The 23115-nt window shown below is 36.9% G+C and overlaps 1 protein-coding gene across 3 annotated transcripts in view; it reads right to left on the reverse strand.

The window, feature by feature from the left end:
* Positions 1–23115, reverse strand: part of WDR11 (WD repeat domain 11) — a 54574-nt gene that overhangs the window by 25459 nt on the left and 6000 nt on the right. The window contains exons 3-11 of one of the 3 annotated variants that reach the window (XM_043475287.1): positions 21898–22051; positions 20767–20940; positions 18463–18649; positions 15747–15912; positions 15221–15335; positions 12598–12793; positions 12216–12316; positions 8286–8462; positions 5221–5305 (exon numbers count right to left, since the gene is read on the reverse strand). In XM_043475287.1, the coding sequence (XP_043331222.1) occupies positions 5221–5305; positions 8286–8462; positions 12216–12316; positions 12598–12793; positions 15221–15335; positions 15747–15912; positions 18463–18649; positions 20767–20940; positions 21898–22051 (1355 nt within the window). Of the gene's footprint in view, positions 1–5220; positions 5306–8285; positions 8463–12215; positions 12320–12597; positions 12794–15220; positions 15336–15746; positions 15913–18462; positions 18650–20766; positions 20941–21897; positions 22052–23115 lie in introns of all 3 variants that reach the window. The other 2 variants (XM_043475286.1, XM_043475288.1) reach the window with 2 other exon arrangements.

Consider the following 23115-nt stretch of genomic DNA (forward strand, 5'->3'; position numbering starts at 1 on the left):
CTTGGGACTGGCAGTGGGTGAGTCCATGTTTTTTTTCCACTGACATAACCGGCTTAACCATCAATGGAAAACGAGGGGACTCAGGACATGTGAGTTCATCACAGTAGTCACAAAAAGAAGTGAGAAACACTATTATTACCCTGCACTGCTTACAAGGTAATGGGGTCTCCCTGGTGGCTCAGCGGTAAAGAACCCGCCTGCTAATACAGGAGACGCAGGTTTGATCCCTGCCTTGGGAAGACCCCCTGGAGAAGGAAATGACAACTCACTCTAATACTCTTACCTGGGAAATGCCATGGACAGAGGGGCCTGGCGGGCTACAGTTCATGGGGTCACAGAGTCTCTACTAGACAAGGTGACAGCTGGCTAGGAGGCAAATCTAAACCTCTGTTCTACACACGATTGCTCATCAGCCCTTACAAGACAACAACAGAATATCAATGGCTGCTTTCACAGCACCATGGCAGGGCTGAGTAACTGCGCCAGAAACCTTACGGCCTACAAAGCTTAAAATATTTGCCTTCTGTCCTTTATGGGGAAACGCCTGCTGACTGATCTAATTTTTCCATGTCTACTCTAATTTGAACACTATTGCTCGAGTTAGCATAATTGCTCTGACCACCTCTCTCACCTGCCCAAGAAAAGGTGTGGTGGCTCCTGCATCACATCCACGCTGTTCTCTGTGATTTTCAAAGCTACCCAGCAACACAGGTACCTCTCAATCATCTGAACCTGTCTGCTACTTCAACAAGAGTAACTTTTCCTCACTGACCCCTTGTGTATCTGTCTACTTGTCTTTTCTCAGAGGAGCAAAGATAATCCCAAGAGAACTGAAAGTAACATTTGCAAGAGCCGGGAATTCCTATTATCAATTTATACCTCTTTAAATGTAAACTTGTTGTTGAAACAATCAGATTAGATTGCTGAAAACTGAGCACTCTTCAGAATTTTCATGCCTGGAGTGGCCACTTCTCCTTCTCTCTTCGACTACTACCTGGTTCAAGTTCCAGCTCCAGCACTTACTGGCTCTGTGCTCCTCCACAGCTCAGCTTCCTCCTCTGCTGTGGAGGGGTAACAACACTGAGCGCATAAAGAAGGCCTGGCACAGAGTCAGTGCTGCAGAGACTCATCATCACCATCAATTACGCTTTTTTCGGGATCTCTAAGCCTCTCCATGAACTACACTCAAACCACAGTAACTACAATGTAAGTTGGTTAATTATTCACTGGAAGAGTTCCTTTGTCTCTTGTTTCTCTTTCTTTCCCCTAACGTGGAGCACTCATTAATTTTTCTATTTAGAGTGAATACAATGAGAGAAGAAGCATTTTGGACTTCTGCTCTCTACATAAGTCTGGTAGCTTCAATCAGATCTCTTTACCCACAGAAACCTTAAGATATACTTTTCAAGTCTTGTTGATGGAAATCTGATACTCCGGTATAGTAATGCTGCTATCTCTAGACAGGAAAAATTTCAGTCCTCTCACTTTTCAATTATTATTTTAAAGATACATCTGTTAAGTACCCCATAAATGCTGGTGCCTGTGCTATTAAGTACCCAGGACATGTGAGCAACTTGCCAGGCTAGGGAATACAGCTGCAAATGAGGCAGACTTAACTACTGTCCTTCAAGAGCCCGGTGATCTGGCAGGAAAGAGGCATTATACAAGTGCATCTGGAGTTATCTATCACAAAACAGAGCAGTGCCAAGTTCAACAGGAGCTTGCACGAGTCACACAGAAATCTGGTCTCACGGGCCAGGTAGGGCTTCCTGGAGAAACATTAAAGCTGAGACTCAAAGGGCAAACAGGGCTTTGCCTGAGAGCCAGAAAAGCTGAGGAAACAGTGCAATTGATGGAGAAGCACGGCTCTAGACTGTACTCTCTTAGGAGGGAGGTACCTGTCCTGGCAATCCAAGCACATGACAGGCACTCAGCAAATTCTGTTAGATTAAAAGAATGATGTCCAAAAAAAGCCTACCACGCTTCCTTATGTTTCTAAGTGCTGTTCATATCCAGAGAAGGGCTTTCCCCACTGTTTACAGGACATCCCAGTGTTGAGGATGTAACAGAACATGAGTGGCTGCTTATTTATAATTGAGCACAAGTATATTGCTTGTGAACAGATTCCAGCAGCAGCCTGTATATCTGACTCCTAGTGAATGACTAAAAAAAATAAAAATCACGTTGGACTTCAAAGAGTATGAGATAAGGAGGGGATTATTTCTCAAAAGAAAAGAATGAAAACTCTTGTTAAACAGCTGAGCACAACACTGCTCCCAGGATTAGAAAACCACTGTCCATCTATGTTTAACCATACACTGAGCTCTATTAAAAAAAACTTGTAAGAACTGTAGCTTGTGTTCTGACTCAGATAATCTAAGTTGGTTTTGTAGCAGTCCTCACTACTGAACAACCATAACCTTAAAATCTACCGACAAGTGTTCAGGCTCTCACTCACAGATTCCCAAGTTCTGCCCTGGTCACCGGTACTGGGGATGCCACCCTGGCTACCTCTCAACACCGGGGAGTTGGAGGGAAGCACACACTTTCTGAAAAGCCTTGAAGTTCTACAATGATATGAAACTAACTTCTGCAAATTTACAGAGGAACAAAATGGAGATCATTTTACTTTGCCCAAATAACTCAATGGACTCAAAGTGATACTAAGTCCATCAGTGTTCTGATACCCATACACATTGTAACAATTTTTGACCATGAGCATAATATTGGGCTATATTATTGTAATTTTAGTCTACAGGACAAAGATACCAACTAATAATATAAGAACTCTAATAATCTAAGAAAACCTGTATGTACCACTCCACATTGTTTACTTCTAGGTATCTTCCACTGGATTATAAGCCTCCAAGATTTTGTCTGCTTACATGCACAGAGAAGAGATTCAATATATATTTCATATTTATAAAGTGTAACTGATTAAAACATCATGGTTTTGAAAAACACACTGATATAAACTATCTATAGTTAGGGAGTTCCAGGCCATGGGTATGCATAAGACTGAAGTATTTAAGATTAAGTGGTTTTAAAAAACACATTTAGTACAAGGTAGAAAAACCACCTTTTAAAAGTTGGTGTTTAATTTACATATGAGTATCTAGAATGTATTGGGTTTATTGCTAGTAAGTTCAGCAAATTTTAGAACACATCTGTGAAATTTTCATAATGGTTTTTAATTATAATACTATAATTGCATTAACTGAAACACAAAGACAGCAGTATTTAAGCATCCTCTTGAGCACCATCTCTGGATGTAAAATGTGAATTATCTTTAAAATAGCAATTAAGAGGGAAAATTTATATTAAAAAAATGAGTGTAGTTACGAGATCATTCACAACACTAGCCTAACTGAGTAGCATACCCTTGAGAGTTATTTGGTACCCCAAGCAACACTTTATAAATAATTTTTGTGTCAATAACAAATACTATCATAATGTGTAAATCATGTTCTTAGTGACACCTACAACCTGAGCAATCCAGAATAACCATCTTACTTATAGCAAATAGCTCACTGATTAACTAGCTATTGTGTCTTTATTAAAAACTTCATATTGTGGTGATCATTTCACCACACATACAAGTATTATTACATGGTACATCTGAAACTAATATATCTTACTGCACCTCAATATAAATAAATAAATAAGATTTCAGTGTTCAGAAAAAGATGAAAATGTGCTTGATTTCCCAGAAGCATGTACCAAATTCTTGGTATTAATCTTGGTTTAGTCAACACTTTTATCTTACTGCCAAACTGTTTCCAATTAATCTACGTGAAATGTTTTATCTGAAGACCCAGCACATGGATGCTACAAGCTCAGTTCTGAAGCCTAAAAGGCCTAGACTGAATTCCTTATATCTTTTCACAGATGACTCTACAATACTCTGTTTCTTCTTCTGTAAACTGGGAACAATAATAGTGCCTACTGCATAGAGTTGTAGTGAGGAATCAATGAAACAACGAAAGCCAAGTATTAATATTTAACATAATCCTTAGAACAAGTATTGATTAAATGATGAGTTTTGATTCATTGCTGTTTGCCATAAAAGGGAACACTACACACAAAATCCAAGGGTGAGAGGAAATGTCAATACAAATGGGAAAGAAAGGGAGAGAGAAGGTATCAGTGGCATCAGGGACTACTGGAAGGAGAGAAAAAGATGACCAACAATCTGAAAGAATCCAAATAGATACCTAATGCTTTTGAAGACATTATTCCTCCATGTAGGTGTATTTATGGAGATACTGGGGGGCAGTGGGGGGAAATAGCATAAAGTGACGATAAACAGTCACTTAGGCTATACCAAAAAATCATGCATTTGAAAGATTAAGGCAACATTAACTCTCAGAAACTTCCATCACAATCAGAAGTTGTGATACTTCAAGCACTGACCCTTCCCATTTAGAAAATGCATTTATTCAGAATAACGTGTACGCTAAGGGTTCACCAAGAATTTTAACATATACATGAGACCTATAATTTATATAATATACAGAAGTAAGAAAATAGCCTGATACATTTGTTCCAAAATCATCCAAAAATAACTGAAGATTAACAAATTTATATTTTACATGTGTAACTTTACAATCCGTCATTACCAGGGCAAAGAAAATAATACAGTCATGTGATCAGCAAAATAATGCTATGGAGCAGGTAGGTATATGCTTTTTATTTTTATTTTTATTGGAGTGGGATATAATACTTTAAAACATAGAGCAAGAGGCTTCCTTCTGACCTGTTAGCCTTTCCTCAGATACCTCTGCATTCAGAGAACTCATAAAACAGGTCATAAGTCAAATGAAAGAATAAATGACATTAATTAAAAATTAAAGTGACTTTACTCAAATTTTTCATCAGAAGTCTGACTATAAGATCTTTACAGAAGTGGAAAAACTAACTATATAAACTGGAACAAGGAAAGAGAGTTATATCCAGGAAGAAAATAGCCTAGATCTTAGGGGAAATAAGTAAGATGCAGAAATAAAGTGAGAAAAAATTCTCCACTGAATTAAGGTCCTCTAGGAAGTAAACAGTTAGTACTCATCCTTGATGAACACAGCCATTAGTTGGACAAGAATATCTATGATTCAAAGCTTTCAGTCAAATAATCACTGCAGAGCATTTCGTGTAGAAAAGTCCTTAAGAACTTTGTTGATATTACGTATGTTTATGAGCTCAATATCCCAATGACAGACTCACTTGACTTCACACGAATGGATGCTTAACTCCTTGTGCAGCAGCCCACTGGTGAGATGGTACACCAGGACAGAACCATTGCTTGTACCTATCAAAATGACATGATAGAGGAGAATTAATCTAGTGGAAGTTCCAGATCTAACAAAAGTCTTCTCTCAAGATTTTAATCCTTTTAAAACATCTATCTTTTATAAAAGGAACCTAAGCTAGGTGTGAAGGAAGAGTATATTTCTCTGTCTTCCCTCTTTTCAAAATGGGTCTAATCTCACGGACTCTGTGCTGCGCTGTGCTTAGTCACTCAGTCATGTCCAACTCTTTGCGACCCCACGGACTGGAGCTCTCCAGGCTCTTCTCTCCGTGGGATTTTCCAGGCAAGAACATTGGAGTGAGTTGCCATGCCCTCCTCCAGAGAGTCTTCTCATCCAACGGATCAAACCCAGGTCTCCCACATTGCAGGCGAATTCTTTACCATCTGAGCCACCAGGGAAGCCCAAGAATACTGGAGTGGGTAGCCTATCCCTTCTCCAGGGTATCTTCCCAACCCAGGAATCAAACCAGGGCCTCCTGCATTGCAGGCAGATTCTTTACCAGCTGAGCTACCAGGGAAGTCCCATGAACTCTGTAACCTTACCTAAACTCAGAAACAGATTTTCAAAGAAAGACTTCAAAATCAAATTCAATACACACAAAATTTGACGATGTACTTTCTTGAGCTTTTTGAATGTTTATTATTATAACTGGTCCTCAAAAATGCAACTGAGCAGAACTCATTAACCAGATTTTTCTAGTTTTCTTTACAAAGATTTTTGCTCTGTCTTTAACATTAAATACATCATGAAGAGATGGTAAAGTACAGTGGCTTACTGTGGATTTCACAGTTAAAGAAGCCTAAGTTTAAGCCCTGGCTCTGCCCTACACTCTTGCAGTTTTCTTGTTTGCATTGAAAATCTATTTATTCATTGGAGATTAAATGAGAAACGTACGTGTAAAACACTTAGTACAACACTCAGCACAATGTAAGGATGTGATTATCACTATTACTGTTAGCACTGTATTATGATTTGTAGTGATTATTATGCCTAAACCTTTTCACAGTCTCAGATAATAAGTCTAAAATTTAATTAGAAGGGACATGGCCACTTGAAATTCTTCAGAAATTAATGTTTCAGCCCTTAATATGTTTTTATAAGTGAAGCAAGAAAAGTGAACAATGTCAGTGGTTGCATAATCACTTTCTCACTACACATGACTGAAAGAATTAATGGATTCATACAAAGCAATTGATTGTAGAAATAATAATATAATAATGTGAAAGTGAAAGAAAAAGTTGCTCAGTCATGTCCGACTCTTTGTGACCCCATGGACTATACAGTCCATGGAATTCTCCAGGACAGAATACTGGAGTAGGTAGCCTTTCCCTTCTCCAGGGGATCTTCCCAACCCAGGGATCATGTAATAATAGTAAAAGCAAAAATGCTAGGCAAATTCCAATCTTGGTTAACTTGCTGAATTAAAGCTTCAGAAATTTCTTGCAAAACTATTTTAGAGAAATATGGTATTACAACTTTATATTTATTACCTATGCCACAATATCTTCTAGTTCTAGTACTGAGAAAATATCTAAATTACTCAAACTTTTCAATTAGCAAATGTTTAAAATGATTATATGATTTCTATATTCTGCACATTTTGATGTTGAAACTATGATCTACAGGCCCTAGAAGGAGAAGTAAATCCAGCTGAGCTCTGCTTATGTTTCCTAATGACTCTGCAAGACTTCAGGCACATATATTTTTTGCTTTTACTTTGCTATTATACTAAATTCAATAAATGACTTGCTATTCACTATATACCACTATAATACAGCTTATTCTACAATGGAAATCTCAGATTCTGATCAACTCTTATTATCTAACTATCTCAAGACATAATTTTCACCAAGAAATTAATAAAATCCTAATTGACAAATTAGGTATACTGACATTCAGAGACATACATTCTATGTACATTGACAAATTCCAACTGAAATTTCAATAAGAGATTTAATATGAATCAATAGTTTCTAGAGCAAAAATTAAACATCTATCTGTATTTATATAAATCTGGATACATATAAGCACAGATCACTGAATCTTAAAATTCAAATTACTTTCAAAAGATGATAACAGAAAAAAATGAGAAAATAACAGTACTGCCAAACAGTAATACTCAAATGAGCCATTAGGTCTCACAAGCCAGCAACTCAGCTAAGCCACAAGGGCTGCAAGATACATGTGATCAGATTTTCATTTTAGGAAAAAAAAAAAAAAAAAAGAATCATGAATCACATGTTTAGAGTACTGGGAAAAAACCAGAACTCAAACCAATAGCATCTTAAGAAAAGTAATGACAATTTCAAATATTCTATTTTTCAAAATTTTAGAGAAATGAATTTTTAACCTTACATATTCAAAAGCAAATTAAAATTGGGTTTTCTCTGTAAAAGAAACCAGGTTAATCACATTACCATGAAATTACTGTGACAGCAAGCTGAAACCCAGACCAATTTTTTATTAATCTAAAACATAAAAATTGCAATTTCAACCCAGAAGGCAAATCTTTAGTTTACAAAGACAAGAGCCACTTTGAACAAAATAAAACCAGGTTTAACATACAATTCTTAGCAAATATAGATCCTTGCTGATGCTAAATATTAACTTTGACCACAATGTTAGTTAACAAAAACTGAAAACAAAATGACATGTACAGGAAGAGCTTGAGATGGTCCAAGAAAAAACCAGCAGTCTGGTTTCAGCATCACACAGAACTACCCTCCTGACCTTTCAAAAACACACCCATGGTGTCAGAATCTGTCATCTGCCATAGGTGAATGAGTTATTGTTGTGATTTAAAAAGATTAACAAGACAGGGGAAAAAAAGCACCTCAAGATGAGTATTTACACAATTTCATGGAGCCTCTTCCTCCACTTAAAGCATTCTAAAGGAGAATAAAGGATTTTCTAATAACCAGGAAACTTTAATGTCTTAAAAATGTAAAACAGACATTAAGAGTTAAAACAGGAACTCACCAACAGCAAGCAACGGCTGATACATCTTGATGTTTTTTGTGGTCAACGGGGGGCACATACGGATAGCGAACTGTGGGGAGGGCAGTCCTGAAAGCAGACCTGTTAGCAGGAACTTGAGCTGCACTTCCTGCAGAATGGAGCCTTTGGGATGTTCTTCCCCAGCAATTGCACTTTGCCCTGGTTTGTAATAAAATAACAACAAAAAATACATTAATTGCAACATATGCTGATCTTAAAAATCTAAAGGAACTTTACCATGGAAGTACTCTTCAGATCTAGAAGGTGTCACGTAGCACTCTGGGGGCTTAGCTATACACTAGGTCTTATTTAGCGATGGGACTTAATTTGTATCATCTAATATCTCAAAGGTTCGATTACTCCAGAGTATTGCTATCCATAATTCAATTCAGGGGCCTTTATCTTCTAAGAAACACTTTTGGCCAAAGGTGCTGGCTTCAGGGCATCAAAGGCAAATAGAGAAGGACTAGGGTTAGAGAACAATTTCTGTACATGACATATTACAGCATATTCCTGTCTCACTGCCTTCCTAAAGGGTTATGTTTTGATCTGATGCTCTTTATAGTGCACATAAAATTGGTAAACAAAAATAGGTTCAAAGAGCTCAAACCAGTCAAACCTAAAGGAAATCAACTCTGAATATTCATTGCAAAGACTGATGCTGAAGCTGAAGCTCCAATACTCTGGCTACCCGATGCAAAGAGTTGACTCATTGGAAAAGACCCTGATGCTGGGAAAGATTGAGGGCAGGAGGAGAAGGGGATGACAGAGGATGAGAAACGTGGATGGAATCACCAACTCAATGGACATCAGTCTGAGTAAACTCAGGGAGATAGTGAAGGACAGGGAAGCCTGGCTTTCTGCAGTCCACGGGGTCACAAAGAGTCGGACACAACTTTGCAACTGAACAACAGCAACAAAATGTGACTACAAAAGAGTGCAGCAAAATTGAAACTTTAATTCACTAATAAGGGTTTAAAATTTTCCTTCCTTTGTGTGTGTTAAGTTACTTCAGTCGTGTCCAACTCTTTCTGATGCCATGGACTATAGCCCACCAGGCTCCTCTCTCCACGGGATTCCAGGCAAGAACACTGGAGTGGGTTGCCATGTCCTTCTCCAGGGGATCTTCCCACCCAGGGATCAAACCTGTGTCCCTTATGTCTCCTGCACTGGCAGGCAGGTTCTTTACCACTAGCACCACCAAAAGACTGGGACAAAGTTATCACACAAGAATATGTGTGAGTGTATGTGCATGTGTGTTTATCACAGGTGGTGCTACTGGTAAACAATCCACCTGTCCATGCAGAAAACACAAGAGATACAGGTTCAATCCCCTGGGTCAGAAAGATTCCTTGGAGTAGCAAATGGCATCCTACTCCAGTATTCTTGCCTGGAAAATTCCATGGGCAGAAGAGCCTGGCTGGCTACAGTCTATAGGGTCACAAAGAGTTGGACACGACTGAACACAAGCACGTATTAGTACATGTGTGTGTATATATATGTACACACACATATACACACATTGTGAAAGGGAAAAATGTAATTATTCAGAGTGAGTGATGGGATTCTAAATAAACCTTTTAAACCTGTCAAGTTGTTCTAATAAAATGTTATTATAAAATCAGTAAGATATACATAAAAAATAAGGATCAACTGAATCTGAATAAATGATCCCTTAGTATAAGCCACACAACTGATACTCATTTTTAGTAACAAAGATGGGGTCTAAAGCAATGGCAACAAGTAGGTGCCATGTTTACCAATTTTTGACAGCTTGGAGCTGATTCCAGGAAACTGCATATTTCTCTTCCAGCATTTTCCATGTGAAGTGATTCATAAAGCAGGGCAGATTAGGTCTTAATAAGCAACAGCCTTTACTCAATGAATATAAATCAGACCTCTGTACTTAACTGAATTGCTTTCAATTATCACTAAGTACATAGTGAATTTCAAATTAAAAGTTTAATTAAAAGTTTTAATTAAAATGTTTTCAAGTAACAAAGATTTAATTATTTAATACTTTCAAATCAACAACGTTGTCAAGAACTGCTATACAATCTGTATCATTTTGTCCCCTAAAAAATGTAATTTATATCACTTAGATACCTAAACAGCATAAAATTTCAAACTCCTATGGGCTTCATATTGCTGATTAGTTCTATGCATGTGGGTTCATAATTCTTTTCACTTTAATAGTTTATATTAAGTGCAGACAGGGTCAATTAACTCAGAAAATTATGTTACTAATAAAATAAATTTTGCAAAACAATTATGTGTCTGAACTTCTTCATAGGGATTTTTGTCTGAAAGGTGAGAAGAAAAAATCTGAAGTATGTAAGTTAGCATCAGTGAGCACAAAGATTCCAAAACTGGCAGGAATTATGAGAATACCAGGGTATGGAGAGCTCAAGCCTTGCTTCGGTCACAGTGAAGCAGCCAGGTCATGGCCAAGAAGCAGACTCCAAACTGGGATGATTATGAAGGTGGTTGTTGAACACGCAAAGACGCTGGGATTCTTGGCCACTGGAGGAGAATTCAATCCGGGGCCAGAGACAAGGCTTGATCGCTCAGAGCTTTTGTGTAGTAGAGTTTTATTAAAGTATAAAGGAGATAGAGGAAGCTTCTGACACAGGCCTCAGAAGGGGGCAGAACGAGGACCCCCTTGCTAGTGTTAGCCATGGAGTTATACGCTCTCTAATTAGTTATGACAGTGAATCAAAAGAAGGTCTGGAGGTTGTAAAGACCTCACTAGACCTACTCCCATAGCTTACACCTTAAGATAACAGGATTAGCCAGAAGGTATTTTCCAAAGACTGTCCTCAAGCAGGATACATTATTGTTACATAATCCTAAGGAATGTAGAGGGACAAAAAAGTTTGATCCTTTCTTCCTCCTTGAGAATTCCAGACCCCTCTCTCCGTGGGGATCCCTGGACTTCTTATCAATCTGCCTAGGAATTGATTCTGTCAATTATGACCACATTTCCACTTACTGGCTGTGTACTTTGGGGCAAGTGTTTTAATCTCTCTGGGTCTTAGTTCCCACATATATAAAATGGAAATAATAATAATAGTACCTAGTCCACAGGGTTGTCAAGGTATTACGTAGAGAATTTGAGACAGCATTTAATATAGTATTAAGCCCCCAATAAATGTCATCTCTGATTAAGAAGATCAATAAGCTAATGCTCTTCTTTCTAGTATATCATTTATCTTTATAGCATTTAAACAAACAAAAAGAAACCTAGTAAATAATGTCCACATTTAACTACATTATGGAATAACAAATAATGGTAAAGAAAATACTTTATAGACCACTGGCCACAATTTTAAGTGAATTACATGTCAATTCTGCTTGGCATATTTATAATTGCTAGTTGTGTAATATTTGAAATCACCAACCCTCATTCTTCCTTGACTATATTCTGGCTCTATAATAACTAGATAAGTAAGTCTGAAATAATTTATTTGCAAATAAATATTTGGTGAAAGTAAGAATTCCCAACATAAAAATAAGAAAATGTAAGTCGGGAAGACTATTTTTTTCTAATACTGCTCAGTTAATTATTTCTTCAGTAACTATTTGCTGTACATCTAGAATGGGCAACACCCTGTGCCGAGTGCTGGGAATGCAAGGCTGAATGAAGCTCTGTCCCACCCTCGTGGTACGAATAACCTACAGGAAGACACAGACAAGTAAGATCACAGTGACAATCGGCAGGTAACTCTCAGGACCACATAAATTTTATTTATTTTACACCCGTCTGATTTATCAGAAAAGAATGAATCTACATTTTAGTTTTCTGAAGTATTAACTTTTATTTAATAGTAACTACAATCACTGACTATTAATTTTGCCCTTCAAAAAGTATACCTAACATGAAAGTCAGAAGGGAAAAAAAAAGTGGCTTACCAATCATGTTATCTAAGGAGAGGTCTGGGAGTTTATTCTGTAGGACTCCTACAGGAATTCCACAGAAAGACACTGGTGAATACAAAGGTGACACGCCAGAACTACTGCAAAGATATAATAATTAGACAGTTCTTACATATTTAAAGTCTGCATCATATGTTAGTAACTGAAATTACTAACTTTAGATCACAGTACTCTATCCATTTTTTACACTAATATTTTAAACCACAGGTGAAATATCTCTAGGAGGTTTACATAATCCCCTTATAATCTAATGTCTAAATATTTGTTACAGAAAAAAGGCCCTATTTTTATATGATTCTGGCAACCTTAAAGGGGGGGAAGCAAAGCAAAACAAAGAGAGATCCTACTGGCTCCTTACCTGCTCCGTGAATTCCGATTACAAACAGCCGACTTCAGTTCCCATATCATGACCCTGCCATCGCTTACTATGAGGGCAGCTGCGTTCTCATTGACGGGACAACACACCATACTGAAGGGACGGACAGTTTTTGTCACCCTGATTGCATCACACTGGCTTCGTAGGTCATAGGTAAGCTCCTGGACAGGATCTGGATCTTAACAAGAGTATTGTTTTCTTTAAGTATTAGAAGGCAACCATATTAATGTCACTGCTACTTGTTTCAATGTAAATAATACCTCAACCAAAAAGAACATCATCCCTTCAACTAAGGCAAAGTTTGTCAAAAATGGCTTCCCTGTGTTTACAATTACTAATTTCTTCAGGATATAAGACAATTAACTTAATGACTGTCCACGCCAAGTTTAATGTCCATAATAGGAATTATCAAAATAGCTTATTTAATACTTTTTAAGTGAAGAAAATCCTTCAAAAAAGGATCAACAGTGATATATGATTAAATAATGAACAGTGCACCTGTAGCCCATCATAATAATTTACTGTGCTCTACATCACAATGGTGTGATCACTCACCTAGAGGCAGACATCCTAGAATGCGAAGTCAAGTGGGCCTTAGGAAGCATCACTGTGAACAAAGCTAGTGGAGGTGACGGAGTTCCAGCTTTGCTATTACAAGTCCTGAAAGATGATGCTGTGAAAGTGCTGCACTCAATATGCCAGCAAATTTTGAAAATTCAGCAGTGGCCACAGGACTGGAAAAGGTCAGTTTTCATTCCAATCCCAAAGAAAGGGAACGTCAAAGAATGTTCAAATTACCACACAACTATACTCATCTCACATGCTAGCAAAATAATGCTCAAAATTCCCCAAGCCAGGCTTCAACAGTACATGAACCGAGAACTTCCAGATGTTCAAGCTGGATTTAGAAAGGCAGAGGAACCAGAGATCAAATTGCCAACATCTGCTGGATCATCAAAAAAGCAAGAGAATCCCAGAAAAACATCTACTTCTGCTTCACTGACTATGCCAAAGCCTTTGACTGTGTGGATCACAACAAATTGTGAAAAATTCTTCAAGAGATGGGAATACCAGACCACCTTAACTGCCTCCTGAGAAATTTGCATGCAGGTCAAGAACCAAGTTAGAACCAGAAATGGAACTAGACTGGTTCCAATTGGGAAAGGAGTACATCAAGTTTGTATATTGTCACCTTGCTTATTTAACTTATATGCAGAATACATCATGTGAAATGTTGGGCTGGATAAAGCATAAGCTGGAATCAAGATTGCCAGGAGAAATATCAATAACCTCAGATATGCAGATGACATCATACTTATGGCAGAAAGCAAAGAAGAACTAAAGAGCCTCTTGATGAAACTGAAAGAGGAGAGTGCAAAAGCTGGCTTAAAACTCAACATTCAAAAAATGAAGATCATGGCACCTGGTCCCATCACTTCATGGCAAATAGATGGGGAAACAATGGAAACAGTGATAGATTTTATTTTCTTGGACTCCAAAATCACTGCAGATGGTGACTGCAGCCATGAAATGAAGACGCTTGCTCCTCTGAAGAAAAGCTATGACCAACATAGATAGCATATTAAAAAGCAGAGGTATTACTTTGCTGAAAAGGTCCATCTAGTCAAAGCTATGGTTTTTTCAGTAGTCACGTATAGATGTAAGAGTTGGATCATAAAGAAGGCTTAATGCTGAAGAATTTATGTTTTTGTACTGTGGTGTTGGAGAAGGCTCTTGAGAGTCCCTTGGACAACAGGGAGATCAAACTAGTCAATCCTAAAGGAAATCGGTCCTGAATATTCATTGGAAGGACTGATGCTAAAGCTGAAGCTCCAATACTTTGGCCACCTAATGCAAAGAAGTGACTCACTGGAAAAGACCCTGATGCTGCGAAAGACTGAAGGCGGGAGAAGAAGAGGACAACAGAGGATGAGATGGCTGGATGGCACTTAATCTATGGACATGAGTTTGAGCAAGCTCCACGAGTTGGTGATGGACAGGGAAGCCTGGCGTGCTGCAGTCCATAAGGTTGCAAAGAGTCAGACATGACTGAGTGACAGAACTGAACAGTAAGCCTAAAAATAAATGTATTTTATGAAAGATGTGAAAGTCACTTTCACCTTTACAGCACACATCATTCCATTAAAAACATCAGTTTTATTCTCCAGGATAAGATTGAAAAAGACAACTGAATGCCCTGAAGACAACCTATGCTACTTTACCATGGAAGTGACACAGGTTTAAGACATTCCTTCCTAAAGCAGAAGAAAAGTCAAAGGAGTGTAATAATAAAGGTATATACAAGGTTGGACTTGTGCTAAAGAAATAGTCACAAAAGATAACATGCACTTGGCTCACGGATACAGTCAAGAAGGGATTACAAAATATTACTATTTTTGCTGCATTACAGGAGGTGCACTGTCGTAATACCCAGAGACTATCCGGGGTTTATGCTTTCTCATGCCTCATACTATAACTATATTCTATTATCTTAAGGCAAGGATTATGATTAACTCCATGCTTTGGCTACTATTCGCCATATAAAGCTTTATAAAATAATTCTAAAGAAAAATAAAGTGAACATTATCGTGAGATATAAACTTACCTGGTTCCTCATTTGAAGTGGTGAAAATACTACTGTAAGATCTTCGAACACGTAAGGTTATACAACCATTTTCATGTAGGCAAAATAAACCATCACGTTGAAAGCAGGGAATTACCTTTAAATAGATGATGTATTTATTTTTTTAAAACAACACATTTTAAAATTATATACATGGTGAGACTCATAAACTCATTATTTACAGAACACAGGCAAAAAGTAAAACAAAAACACAAAAGCACACATATAATCCCCTAATCCATCAATCCTAAAAAAATCTGTTTTTTATTCATGTATCTTAAATAGTTCAGTATCTATCTCCAAATATGCGAGAAGAATTTCTAAGGTTAAATCAAACCAATCAAAAATCCAGAAAAATAAGGAATGTAAAATAACATTGTCAATCCTTAAATAATAGAAAAAAAGTGAAAACTAAGGACTTTTGCAAGACTATGCAAAAGTATAGATTATCTTTCTCTATATAATTCATAATCAACTTTTGGTAATGTAATTTGTAAGCTGTAGATACCTGCAGAAAAGGAACTCCTGTTCGCTCTATTGCAATCACACCCACTGTCTGATTCACTTCAAGATCAAGGATTAAAATCTCACGAGGATAGAGCAGCAACATGTGATTCCTTTTGGAAGGCAGATATGCCAACTGAAGGCAATCATTGAGAGTTATGAATTCTGCACTGGAAAAAGTAAACATTTACTTCAGGCATCAAGAAATGAGTCAGACTCACACATGAACATATGTACAAAACAGATACAGACCCACAGACATGAAAACAAACTTACGGTTACCAAAGGTAGGGTGGCAGTGAGGGAGGGATAAATTAAGAGTTTGAGATGGGCAGATACAAACTAGTCTATATAAACAAGGTCCTACTATATGGCACAAGGAACTAGATTCAATATCCTACAATAAACCACAATGGAAAAGAATATGAAAAAGAATAGTAATATAACATGTATAACTGAATCACTTTGCTGTGTGTGTGTGTGCATGCAGGCATTGCGTCACTCAGTCGTGTCCGACTCTTTGCAACCTCATGGACCATAGCCCGCCAGGCTCCTCTGTCCATGGGATTCCCAGGCAAGAATACTAGAGTGGGTTGCCATTCCCTTCTCAGGAGACCTTCCCAACCCAGGGATAGAACCCAGGTTTCTTGCATTGCAGGCAGATTCTTTACTGTCTGAGCCACCAGCGAGGCCCCATGTAATATAATATGTATAACTGAATCACTTTGCTGTATACCAGGAATTAACACAACATTGTAAATCAACTACACTTCAATTTTAAAAAATGAATCAGACTTTATTCACATCAGAAAAAGCTAAAAAAGGACTGAATTTTGTACTCTCCACATAATAACCATCAATGAGAATGTACAACCGTCTCCTGAAATAACCAACATGAGCTAGCATCTAAAAATTAGATCTCTCCTTTGTGCCAAAATCCAAATTATGACAACAACATTGGATAGGCTAGAGAGACAAGTTTCCAAATCACTGAAAGTTTAAAGTAAACTAGTAAGTCTATGATATGAGATGGTAAGTGACAGTACTACACAGCACTCATAAGATAGTACTGTCATTCTTATTCTGTAATCAGAACTGCTAGATGGACTGCTGAAAAGAAGCCTTGGATTTAAAACAAAAGCATTTAATCAGGGCTAGACAACTGGATCACGAGTCAATGGACTATCTGTGTGGCCTTGAGCAAGTCACTTCCTCTACTCTGCCTTCCTTCACTCTTCAACTGTCTTAAAGATTTTTTGGAACAAAGTTGGGTATTTTATTCACTTACCACAGAATTTTCTTCTGTGTAAATAAGAGAGATGAAACAACATTAGGGCTGTAAAGATTGTTGAAGAGTCTCAAAAATCATTTCAGTAATTTGTGATTGTTGTATATACTTAATCACAACTTTGTGTTTATAATTTACATATTTATATTTATTTCAATAGGAATGGGCATATAATTATGTACCATCTTTTTACATAGGTTTTGAAATTTAAAATAAAGTTAGATCAGAGGACCATGGAGAGGGATGTGGACTGCATTAAAATTCTGGCTCTGCACTTCCCAGTTGGGCAAGCTTAAATAACAAATTTAAAAAATGTAAGACTCAATTTCCTCATACAGTTGAACATATGATTCACATGAGAGAAAATACATTATGTAGGTCATAACTTATAAAACTATGATACAGCATAACTGCAAAAGAAATGAGCTCTTAAGATACTTAAGGAGCAATCTTCAATCATTTCGGCATAGGGTGGGGGATAAATTAGGGATAAATTTAACCAGCCTATGGTTTAATATATAAAACTGATCTTTACACATCAGTTCAGAATTTGTAGAGTAATTTGTATTTTATCATGTGTTTTTCAGGTAATTACCCACAAAGTTTAGATAGAATAATCAGTGTATTAAAAATAAAAGCATTTTTAAAATGAATGCCAAAAAACTACCAAAGCAATAAAAATTTAAGAACCACAGCACTAGGAAAAAAACAGAAATCTATCTTTAATGCATAAAATTAGTTCTTCAAAATAAAATTTCATTCAGTTGAAATTTCTGAAATAAACAAAAATAGCTAGCATTTACCAAAAGAATGCTTATTAAGTATCAGATATTATGACAAGGAGTTAAGTTTCTGTATCTATTAATCTTTACAATAGCCCTATGAAATACTTTAAAACACTATGTTGGCTAATTGGAAGAGTGAAACCTGAGAAAGATTAAAGTATACTCCCAAGTCACAGAGCTATAGTTCCCCTAGAATCTTGGCCCTTAACCACTATGGGAAACACCTTTACATGCAGAAGAAAAACACCCATATTTTACTGGCTAATGACATTACACGGCATTTAAGTCAGGAAAATGTATTCCAAATCATAATCCACTTTTGCTCCCCAATTTTTAATGTGCTCAGTGGCCCCCATCTTAGAATCTTTCTCTCTCATTTTCAGAAGTCAAAGATGTTCTCTGTGAAAATTGGTGGGGGGTGTTTACTGCTTTACTGGAAACAAAGGAACCATGTTAAGTGCTAAATCTCTTCTTAGAGGAGGAAACAAAAAAATATTTTTCCTCTTATAAATTCAAAATTAGAAACAAGAAAGGGTAACATGAACAAGAAAATCAATCTTAATACATCTCCAAAAATGATATTTTCAATAAACAGATAAACGTTGAATTACATGAATGTTACTGCTAGTTTTATACTTGCAACTTACCTAGGTTTCTCTTGAGTGATTAAGATTTTCACTTTATTAAGAGCCTTCTTGGCCCCTGTGGCTGCAGCCAGCTTGTTGTGAGCTGGGCTGGAGTGTGGACTGGATATGTAAACTTTTTTCCCAGGGCCTGAGGGAGGCTTGGATGGAGAGAAATCTGAGATGAATACAATGCCCTCGCTGGTGAGTACTGTACTGAGAGAAGTGAAACTCTGATTAAAGTTTAATCAAGTTTAGCATAGAGTTTTATTCCAATACACTTTTGAGAGCAAGGTAATGATAATTTTAATAATAAAGAACTGGCAGTATTATGCAGACATAACATAATGGGAATGTTCTCCAAGTTAAAGGGAAACAGGTGGTCCATTACAATTCATCAGAGGCCTCCAAGCTCAGTGCTCTAAATTAATGTTTTATATTAAAAAGATACCAGAAGGTTACTGGCAGAAAGAGCAAATGTTTGTTCTTCCAAATAAATTCAGTGTACAGACTTTCATTAGAAACCTTTCCTCATTATATCTCATAACTTCAAAATCCAAAGACTTTCAGAATATAAAATTCACAGAAGAGGGGAAAAAAAAACCCATATATGAGGTTCTGCATACCACAGTTGGCAAGTTCAAATATTTAACTTGCTGATACTAATTTTTTATCATTATCATGAGTTGCTCTGTCTAACTTTACTTCCTTTTTCTTCTTGAGTGTCAGACTGAAGCTCAGGATGTGCAGAGTGTTTTCACTTAATATCTAGAGTAAAAGTGCCAACAGGGGCTTACTAAGTGTACAGGAAACAGAAATATTTTACGCCTTTTTATGACTGAAAAAATAATCCCCCTCAAAACTGGGGCCGACTAACACCTATCTGATCATAAAAATTTTATCTACCCTGGCTCCTGGCAATGAGTGAGGCTGCTTTAACCACAGGGAACAAAGCATTCAAGAATTATGACAAACCCAGCACATTCAATGAGCAAATCAAAGATGTTAGGTCAACTGATGCTTTGAAATCTTGTGCTTTCATCAACTAAATTACAGAGATGCAGTAAATTAACCTGAAGCTTTGTCTCCATTTCAGATTACAGAAGGCATCCTTCAAGGGTGAGGTCTGTCCCCTCCTTCTGTGATGTCCTCACTCCCTGACTGTCAGCTAAGCCTGTTCTCCTCAGGGCTCCCACAGCACTGCCTTCCACAGCAACCCAATGAGTGCACACATATGTTCATGTATGCACATTTACACATACAAAGCCTAAACACACCATGTTGCAGTTATTTACACAGCTGTGTTTCTCATTTTAATTTCTACTTGTCTGACCTTCTGTCCCTCCATCAACTCACATACCCCTCAATAAATACTGGAGGATACAAGTTGGAATTTTGAGTCATTCAAATCCAGGGAAAACATTCTTTACCATAGTAGATTCCCTCATCTCTTTTAAGTTGTTCATCAAATATCAAAATGAAGCCTACCTTGACCACTTTATCTAATACAACAAGCCCAATCCCACTCCCTTTATCTTATTTTTTATACCACTCATAATATATTGCAGTGTACCAATTCATTACGCCCATAGGTTATCACCTAATTCTTGCTCACTAGAATGCAAACTTTATGAAGGCAAGAATCCTTGTCTTGGTTCACTGATATATTCCAGACTCCCAGAACACTCCTGGCATATAGTAAGTAAAAGCTCAGGAAATATTTGCTGGATAACTGAATAAAAAATATTTTCTAAATAATTCAGTCACAAAAATATCTGTCCAGAATCTGATTTTTAGATCAGTGGCTCAGTAAAACATTAAAGTATACTGGCAAAAACAGTCTCTGCCAGAAAAAACTCCCTTGGGCTTAGTCTGTTCCTGACATGCATCTGTTTATGGCACTCAAAAGGCTTGGAATGAATTAGAACAATATTCTGAAAAGGAAGAAATGAATTTGGCCACAGACTAAATGAAACCCTTGACTCAGGTTCTTTTGATGTTCCTAGAAAAAAAATTTAATTAAGTCTGAATTAGAATTACACAGCCACTCTCTCGTTCTCTGACTAATCTAATTCTGATCACAAATTCCACACACTGAAGGTCTAGCTTGCTGATTTAAATTTCTGATCATCAGAATACTTGCAAAAAATATGGGTTATGATTTAGTATCTGTACTAAGAGCTGAAAAGATATGAACTAGATGTGCTTCTCATTTTAAGATGTATGATGTATGACTGGGTGTGTGTCTATGTGTATCTTATGTATATAGCATTAACCATATATATTACAAATACCTCAATTCATTTTCCACAAGAAACTAGTACTCACAAGTTAAATGTGAGGGATCAAAAGGATCAAAAGAAAAAGAAAGAATGTTATCTGCATAGCTCTTCTTCCAGAGTTTGGTGCCAGTATCTGCATTCCAGAGCACAATGTAATTTGGCGGATGGATAGCAAGCAATAAATCCCGGGAAGCATCTTGATTCCATAACCACTGAACATCTGCAAAGACCAGATAAATAAAGGCAAGATTCAGAAATCACCCACTTTAAAACACTTGGTTAATGTATCCTTTATATCTAGTTGTGTGTATGTGTTTTCATAATCCTTAAAACCTTAACTTTCCCCCTCCTCTTCAATGTTGCATCTAAGTATATGTGTCAAGATTGACAGGGAAAACTAATTTTACATAAAAATAAGCTGCCTGAACATTAGAATCTCGAGGTCAGCATTTCCAAAGTAATCTGAAATATTACTTCAAAGAAAATACAAGGCAATTTACACTATTCATTAGTTAAAACTTTATGTCACAGACTTGTCCTAGCCATGATCAATGTCAGACTCTCCTATTGTTTTTGTGGAGTTACTTAATGGGACTTTACAGAATTGCACGTTTTTTCATGATAATAAAGAAGTTAAAGATCTAGTTCAATGGGTACAGTAAGTACTCAATAAGTATTTTTTTAACAGTCATTTAAAAGATTCACCCAGTCAAGAGAGCCACTCAGTCAAAGCCAGGAATACTGTTATTGATTAGGTCAGTAACATAAGCAAGCAAGCAAGTGATCTATTGATATATGAAAATGAGAACATTTTATCTCTATTAACAGAAAGTAAGCATTGAGGGCTAATTCAAAGGAGCAGTTCAGGGGAGTTTATTTATAGCTTAGATTTACAAGACCATTTATAAGGAGCTTAATTTTTCTCTTCATGCTCAACTGAAGGCAAGGTTGAAATTAATGCATTTTACCAAAGCACAAATCAACTGAGATCTGAGGAAATAAGCCCAGAAGTATATTGATAAGGAAAAGAAAGCTAGATTCAGATCCACAGAACTGGCTACACACAATCAAGAGGTAACTTGACAAGTGATGAAAGTAAATGAAAGGGACAAAAACCAACCGCTCTAACAGTAAGTGTATTATTACAGACGCTCGGCCGAGCGTGGACTTTCCTCACCCTGAATAGGCTTGGCATGCTCCTGGATCTCACACTGCGCTACTCCTGCTGCTACATCCCAAACGATGATCTTTCCATTGACATCAGCAGAAGCTAAGCGCAAGGAATATGGCGAGCCAATGTTATGATGATAATTTTCCCTGGCCCATTTAACCTAGTATCAAGAAGAAACCAAATCAAGTAAATACTTGCACTGGATGTAAACCATATATAATTTTCATAAAACACTGACCAGAACTCAAAGCTACATTCTACACTTACATTACAAAAATAGGAAATTAGCTTCCTCAAAAGTCAGACATTTTTATTATGATTTTTTTAAGTCACAATTAAAATAGTTTTGAAAATATCACAACTTCATTGCCTTTAAAATATCAGAAATGACACAAAGCCTTAATAATCTGAAGAATTCAGGTAAAAATTCCAGAATACCATCTCTTAAAATGGTATGATCACTGGTATATCATCTAATCACAGTAAAGACCATAAAATCTAATTCTGACAAAACACGTAAAATTCTAAATTGTTAAGAAGAATCTTCTCTTGCATTCTATTCTTCTAATAAAAAGGAAACTTGAAGCTACAAAAATCCTGCAAAAGGAAAACAAAATCAAACAAAAAATCTGGGTATCCCTCTCATAAAATCGGAAAAAAATTGTTAACAGGTTTTTCTCTAAAAAAATTTATGCATCATACTTTTTATAATAACATTAATAGCTTTTTAAATAAAAAATAAAAGAATCCCAGCACAAATCAGGTTAATTCCTGAGCACTGAACACTGACAGAATAAGGAATAAAATGAGTCCTTACTCTGAGCCAAGGTCTTCCCTGGCCACAACCTCCCTTTTCTAGCTCAGCGTCCTACTTGCTTACTTTGGACCATTTCCCACATAATACTCTGTAATTATTTTATTTACTTTGTTTTGACCTATCACCAGTCCCACTCCATATGGCAGGATCATGGGGGCCTTGCTCACATTTCTATTCCCAGACCCTAACACAGTGCCTGCAGCTGACGTTCAAGTATGTGTTTAGTAAACAAACTTAACACTACAGACTCCTCAAACATATAGCTATATTTGAATATATAGGCATATACCTATGTACACACAAATGTATGTACATATAAAAGTAAACACACTCAGAGAAAATGCGAGGGTAGGGGAGCATGCTAATCAATTCCAATAGCATTCATGAAAAAGATGGCAAAAAGTTTT

Source organism: Cervus canadensis, chromosome 8, assembly GCF_019320065.1.
Source record: "Cervus canadensis isolate Bull #8, Minnesota chromosome 8, ASM1932006v1, whole genome shotgun sequence".
Lineage (NCBI taxonomy): Eukaryota > Metazoa > Chordata > Mammalia > Artiodactyla > Cervidae > Cervus > Cervus canadensis.